This window comes from Prionailurus viverrinus, chromosome D2 (genome assembly GCF_022837055.1).
Source record: "Prionailurus viverrinus isolate Anna chromosome D2, UM_Priviv_1.0, whole genome shotgun sequence".
Lineage (NCBI taxonomy): Eukaryota > Metazoa > Chordata > Mammalia > Carnivora > Felidae > Prionailurus > Prionailurus viverrinus.
In genome coordinates, this window is record NC_062571.1 from 18,052,609 (window position 1) to 18,060,028 (window position 7,420).

General features: G+C 57.9%; 1 protein-coding gene across 1 annotated transcript in view; it reads right to left on the bottom strand.

Moving 5' to 3' along the window:
* Positions 1-7,161, bottom strand: part of GALNT2 (polypeptide N-acetylgalactosaminyltransferase 2) — a 192,217-nt gene extending 185,056 nt beyond the window's left edge. The window contains exon 1 of the mRNA XM_047824969.1: positions 6,901-7,161. Coding sequence (XP_047680925.1) covers positions 6,901-7,026 — 126 coding nt within the window. The 5' untranslated portion in view covers positions 7,027-7,161. The remainder of the gene's footprint in view (positions 1-6,900) is intronic.
* Positions 7,162-7,420: the final 259 nt, after the last annotated feature.

A 7,420-nucleotide genomic window follows, 5' to 3' on the forward strand; every position in this document is an offset into this window, starting at 1 on the left:
CCCCAAGGGCACCGTTGACCCTGACAATACACGTGTCCTGATGTGGGCTCTGGAAATACAGTAACCCTGTCCCGGCCACGCTGACCATACCTCCTCCCAGAGTCACCGGGCAGGAAAGTGCCCACCCTGGCAGGACCGGGCGGCCCACCCTCAGGGCCTGAGGGACTCTGGGGAGGGCAGAGGCAGGTGGCACGTCCCCAGGCGGCCACCCCTGAGCCGCTCGCTGCTTCCCAACAGCCAGCTCCCGTAAGGCGTGGCACCCAGGGCCCGTAATCCCCAAAACCCAGGAAAGCTGCTTCCATGTAAGCCCAGGAGTGAACGGCACTGTGTGGGGCCTTTTTGGTTTTTCCAAATCCAGCCTTCTGGATGAATCACTGCCTTCTCCATTCCAACACGCGAAGAAACCCAACCCGTATAAGATGACACGTTCCCCGGGCCCATTATACTGGACATGACAGAATGCAGAAACACCGAGGCAGAGTGAGGGCAGGGGACCAACGGGGAGGAGGAGGGGCTCCACCAGGGAAGGCCCGGTTGGCTCGAGTCTGGTTTTTCATCTCCTAGAAACGGGCACACGGTCAAAAAGGAGAAAGGCAGGGGAGGCTCTCCTGACCGGACAGGTAAACCAGACGGGCATTCACCTGGCGTTGATCCTGAAGGTCAGGCAGGTGGCCAAAGGCTAGAGAAGCCCCACACCGGCTAAGAGACAGGGTCAAGTTCCACTCTGAGGACCTGAGTGTCCACCGGAGTGCTCCCTCCAACCCATTCGATCTAATTCTCAAAGGAGGAGAGGCCCTCGCCGGACCCAGCCTCTCCTGAAACCCCACTCAGGAGGGTTTGCTTGTGGAAGAACCAGAAGTCCTCCCAAAAACGCTTCACCAACAAGGCAGTCTGGAGACAAGGATCTGAGACAGGAGGAGTGAACACGGATCCCCAGCAGCAACTGAGAATCAAACACTCCCGCCTCAAAGGGAAAGGTGACCTTTCGGGTCAGGGGGGGTGACACCAGGCCAACACTTCCTTGGCTCTGAGTGGCACGCCGACGGGGGTGGCACCCCACCTGTGTAAGTCCCACTGCGACGTGGACACAGAAGCGGGGTCCAAAAGGCCCCTGCAGTGGCAGGTTTTCAGTTCTCTGGTTGCTGAACACGGAGAAGGGATCCCAAGGGAGGACCAGGGCGGCCAGCGTCTCGGGGGCATTCGGGGTCTTGAGGGTGGCATTTATTTCACAAGCAGAACGGAAGCATCCCCCTATTTTAACCTGTGTGGCATCGCTGTGCAGGTGCATTTCCACTTGGACATCCACCCAGCTCGTGCATCGCAGCATCGCCCAGGCAGACCTTCCAGAACAGGATTCACAAGGGGCACAGCGGAAGAACTAAACGAGGGGAGCGGATCTGGCCGGGTTTGGCAATTTTCTCATCCCATGAATTCGGCTGGGCCGGCTAGGAGACTTCATAGGTTTGGTCTGGTTTCGTTATTTCCGCAGGAATACCCCACCTCCTTCCCCGGGATCTCAGCCAGCATCTCAAAGTCAGCTCCTGCCTTTGCCTGTGTCTCTGCCCCAGGCAGCCTCACCGGCACCACCACCCCCCCCCCTCCTCTCCCTCTTCCCCCTTCTCCTCCCTCTCCTCCCCCTCCTCCTCCCCCCTCCTCCTTCCACTAAGCCAACTGTCTCTGGATTTGCTAGAAGGCAGACAGCACAGCATTGCCTGCTTTGAAGTCGACATCTTCCCAAACGTGACTTCCAGCTCCGGCAGAAACAAGATACTATGTGTCCACATAGCTACCATCCGAATATAAAATGTATCAATATCCCTGGCTAGTCATTTCCCCCCCAACCACCTCTCCATTTACCTCTCTCCCCGGTTCCAAACAGGAAACCCACCATTCACCAGGAGGTGGGGTAGAGGGATTTACCGAGGGCCTGAAGCCCACGCACAGCCTTTACCAGCCAGGTCTCCCCACCCCTACCTCGAGGTCTGACAGCCTGAGCCAGCCGACCCCTGGGGACAGCAGCTTCTTGCTCGTTTCTGCTAGAGGGTTAAGGGAAGCGCCCGTTACTTCTGCACAGCTTATCAGCCACAACCTGCTTCCCTCATGTTCGAGCACCCAGAGCCAGCCACGACATAGCTCCGCAACAGGGACCCTGGACTTGCCTTGGAGAAAAGTTGGTATCACGGTGCCATGTGTCGGATTCTCTGGCTGCAGCCTTCTCCCCCCACCACTGCCCTGCCTACCCTTGGCTTCACACTCCCATCTCAAACAGAATTTCCTTCGACTCTACCCTGCTCATAGGGGTGGCTAGGTGTCTTCTGGGCACCCTCCTTGGCCTCCGCCCACAGACAGGCTCACAGACCCCCATCGTAACACATGGCAGCCTCACGTTCAACCTCACACCACTCACACTGGAGGAAATACCAGCCACCTCCCCTCCTGCCGGGGGATGCAAGGCCGAGGAGGGCCGCCCGGATCCCAGGTGGGGACCCCCGCTCTGATACCACAGCTGGGCACGAGAGAGCTGGCGCATCCTGACCCCTTCCCAGGAAGGCGGTCCTTAATGTCACTCTTTGATACAAGCCCAAATGAACCAAACCAATCAATCTTGGAGGAACAGGTGAAGGACGAAAGCACAAAACAAAAGCATCAACGGTTTTCCAGAGGACAAGAAGACACTTGAGATTCCTGGTTCACTGTATTTTCAAGGAGTCATTTGGGGGGCGCCTGGGTGGCTCAGTCGGTTAAGCGGCCGACTTCGGCTCAGGTCACGATCTCACGGTCCGTGAGTTCGAGCCCCGCATCGGGCTCTGTGCTGACCGCTCGGAGCCTGGAGCCTGTTTCAGATTCTCTGTCTCCCTCTCTCTGCCCCTCCCCCGCTCGTGCTCTGTCTCTCTCTCAAAAATAAATAAACGTTAAAAAAAAAATTTGTTTTTCAAGGAGTCATTTGGGGTTTTTACTTTTTCTTTATTCCCCCTACCGCCCCAAAACCATTCATCCGGTGTCTACTCTTTCTCAACACCTTACTAATGGCATCTAGCACTCTGCCACGAGGTGAAAATGGTTATCCCCGCTGCAAAGATGAGAAACAGAGGGTCGGAGAGGTTCAGTTAAATTAGTAGAGGTCACTAAGCAGAAGCGGGTAGAGAGCTAGGGTCGCTCAGTGCCAATAAATGGACTCATTGCCATCCCTCTTCTTGTGAACGTCCACTACCCAGCTCAAAACGCATTACTGTCTCCCTGTGATCAACCAAATTAAGAACCAGCCAGTCAGCCCGGCACACGAGGCCCTCTAGAGCCTAGTCCCAAAGTCCAGTTTCACACCTTACTGTTGCCCTACGACGTGTACCACACTCCCCCACCACTCCCTCCATCCCCCACATGCCTCCGACAGGACCACCCCCGAAGCCCCTCAAGGAAGGGTGGTGGAAAGCGAACGGGCTGCCCGGGCCCGGGGTCATGTCCTTCAGCTAACACCTCTTCCCTCCCGAGGACGTGAGCAGCGCAGACCAGGGGTCTCAGGTTGACGGACTCTTTTTTTTTTTTTTTTAATGTTTATTCATTTTTGAGAGACAGAGTATGAGCAGGGGAGGGGCAGAGAGAGGGGGAGACACAGAATCCGAAGCAGGCTCCAGGCTCTGAGCCGTCAGCACAGGGCCCGACGCGGGGCTCGAACTCGCAAACCGAGAGATCACGACCGGAGCCGAAGTCGGACGCTTAACCTACTGAGCTCCCCAGGTGCCCCTCGGGTTGACACAGCCGTCAACTTTACATCCCGGGAAACCCTTCCCTTTCCGTCCTCCACGGCCACCCTTAACCCTTAGGCAAGTGCGCTTCAACAGATATCCCTTCTTCTCTCCTTACAGCCTCACCCACGGCCAACCTGCCAAGGCCTGCGGGAGACTTAACGTGATTAAAATTGTAAAGCATTTAAGATGCTCAAAGGAGAGACATCCTTGAAGTGCAAATTATTAATTCAGGGGGACAGAGCCAACTATGGGAGGGGTGATCTACATAAATGTAAAGGAAATACTTTTAAACAATATTACACGTAAACCGAATGACCTCACACCTGACGCCTCAGCACTGAGTCCCGAACGGTGTGGCAATGCCCACGATGCTTCTGAGCACCTGCTCCTCCCGTTCGCCTTATTAGATCTGCAATCCGAGGCGCGGCGGCTTTCTGGGTTTCGCCAAACGGGAGAGTAACGGTCCTGGGATGAGTTATTTAACAGGCAGGGCACACAGTGACAAGCCCGGGCGGGGGTGCTGAAGCAGCAGAAATACCAGGCGGGCTCCCATCAGACAATCCCCCGAAGTCTAATACTGAAGCCTGGTACCCCGTGAAAAACATCAGGGCCGAGAGACACAGGCTAAGCATTGACTTGCATACTATGAAACAAGAGAAGAAACATTAATTCCACTTGCACCTAAAAAACTATAGCTAGTATTTAAATTCTGCCTTTCGTCCCACATTATCTTTTTTATGTCCATACTTTACAAGCTAAAAAAAAAAAAAAAAACTACATATTTCCTTTCATCATAAGGATGAACTAAATCTGAAGAGAGGCTGTTTAGTCTTTAAATCCCTGGAAACAGTTCAGGAGGAAGGAAGAGTACACAGTTTTATACTCTAGATTAGGAAATTCAAGACGGCGGGGTTTTCTATTCAGGTCCTCCAGAATGGTCTCAGGGCTTCGACTTTCATACCAGGGTCCACAACACTAAGTTAATGAGTCTTTTACTGCGATTTCAAAAGCTATTGCATTTACACACCTCTTCCTCAACTGACAAATCACTAAACCATTCTAAGGGCCGGGATTAAATTTTATGGTTCGTTGACAGAAAGAATAGAATCCCAAATCACCAATCCATGTATAATTGTTCATTTCCCACACATTTTTTCCTACCTGATCTCTTATCTCCCACTAGGTCACAAAGTGTTCTGAGATTTTTTTTTTTTTTTAATCAAGGATACCACTTCAGAGGCCAACACAGGAGACCCCCTCAAAACCCTGCAGCTGAAGCCCACAGGGGAGAAGTCAGCTTCTCTGGATGCTAAGGCCACACCGTTGCTGTTTCTAATCACACGTGTCTCATGAAAGCGACAAACCAAGGAAAAGAGCTCTACCAGTGTGGTTTATTTGTTTTTCTTTTGCATGAAAGGCAGAAGGCTCTGCCAGGTCCCACCAGCACACCAAGCCATGCAGCCCTGCCAAGGCCCGGTTTACTGCACAGCAAAAGTTTTGAAAATAATTCCAGGTTAACGCGAGCACAGTTTTCAAAGGGCCACACTGCTCCTGCTGCTCGCCGGGCTCTTTACCATCCAAGAACAAACAAAAGCCTTCAGGTACATATACAGCACTTCCCTGCATTACAAAAAGAACGGGGCTAAGGGCACACTGTTAGCTCAGAACTCAGCTAGGCCATTTCAGCACACGGAACGACTTCATTTCTGCTCCCTCCAGACAAAGCAACTCCACACGATTCCCCAAGATTAAAACAAGATACCTATCTCTATCTAATACCTTCAGGTGAGAATGACTGAATGAATTGAAACAAACAAACAAACGAGGGAAACCTCTGAAGCGGCCAAACCCCATCACGGACTTCCCAGGTCTGACTGTATGGCTAAAAAAAGTCCGTTCATAGACACTCAGTCCCGTTTGGCTTGTTCCCGAATACCATTCCCTGCTTCCTGCCCAACCCGCGGTCCACCTCCATGAACTCAGAATTTCCTGGGTTTGCGGTGACACTAAACATCACAGCGATGAGGGTTCCAGGATTGTGGAAAAGATAACGCTGCTTTCAAAGCCTATTAGCCACCGAACACCACAGGCCAGCCGGCAGCAGGTCCACGGCCAAAGCCCTCCTCTCCCAGCACGGCCGCAGGACCGCACCGTCGGGGCTCCTCCGGCCGCTCGATTTCCTCCCGGATACGCCCGGCTGTCCAGACTGGCTTACACGGTCCCCACGGCCTAACCGCCCGACCCTTGGGAGCCTGCTCAGGGCGCCCACAGAAAAGGGACCATCCCCGCGTAACGGCGAGCGGGGCTGGGGAAGACAAGCGCAGGCGGCCACGTCCGGGCCGCGCCGGGGCCGAGAGGGGAAGGTCGGGGGAGGGTGGGGGCGGAGATGTCCGTGGCCGGCCTCACTCGGGGCGCAGAGGCGCGCTGGCCCTCCGCTGACAACCGCCCAGGGAGTCTCTTTTACCCGGCACGGGGCCGGCTGCGCCCCCCCGCCCCCAGAGGTAAATGGCAGAGAAAGGGGCAGAGACCCCCGACATGCACCCCCACACACACACTCCCCGCCGCGGGGTGACAAGGGGGAAACGGGTGAGGATTTGCAGCGGCTCGTATCAAACGCAAGGGAAGAAACTTGGACTCCCCTCTCCTGTACATGACACTTTGGAAAGGCAGCCGCCTCTCCCTCCTCTCCTCCCCACCCCCTTTTGTGTGTCCCACACCCCCACCGCTTAAACTTCCCACCGCAGGGGATGGGGCTCCCGGCGGCCGGACAGGACTCAACTTCAATTACGTGTGGCAGAGGGAGGGGGCCGGGCGGAGGGGGGGGGCGACCAGAAAGGCGTCCGGGGCCCCCAGTCCTGCGGGGCCGCGCCGGGTCGCCCTCGCCCGAGTCGGACCAGCGCAGAGGGGCTGGGTGCGCCCCCTGCCCTGGGGACTCGGCCGGGAGGCCCGGGGCGGGGAGCGGGGACCCGCGAGGAGATCGGGACGGAGGAGAGCGGGAAGGGAGGGAGCCCCCCTCGTTGCCCCGCGGCCACGTCCGAACAGGGGGGTCCGCGGCCGGGCGGGGGGCGCGTCGGCGCGGGAGGGGCCGGCGGGGGAAGGGGAGTCGGGGGCTTGGGCGGGGGGGAGCCGGGCCCGGGCAGGGCGCCCCACTCACCTTCCTGCCGGCGCCGCCGCCCGCGCCCGCGGCCAGCGCGGAGCCGCCCCCCGAGTACATGTAGTAGGCGATGCCCAGCACCCACAGGAAGGCGAAGCAGAGCAGCATCCGCGAGCGCCGCCGCATTCTCCCCTCTCGGCCGCCGGCCGCGGCCGCCGCTGCTCGCGAGTGCTGCCTGGGGCCGGCGCGGGCGGGGAGCGGGCCGGGGGAGGAGCGGAGGAAGGGGAAGGGCGCGGCGGCGGCTCCTCCTCCGGCGCGGGCTGCTGCTCGGCGGCGGCGAAGGCGGCGCGCGCTCGGCGCCCGAGCTCCGCCCCGGGCCGGGAGCGCGGCGCGGCGCCCGAGCAGGAAGCGGCGGCCTCGGAGGCGGCGAGCGGGTCAGGGAGCAAAGGGCGACCAATCGGCGGCGGCTGCGGGGGCCGGGGCGCGGGCCGGAGGAGGGGATTACCGCGTCTCCATGGCTGCAGCACGCGGGGCTCCGCCGGGAGGGCCTCCGCGGGGCCGGCCTCGGCGCCGCCCCCGC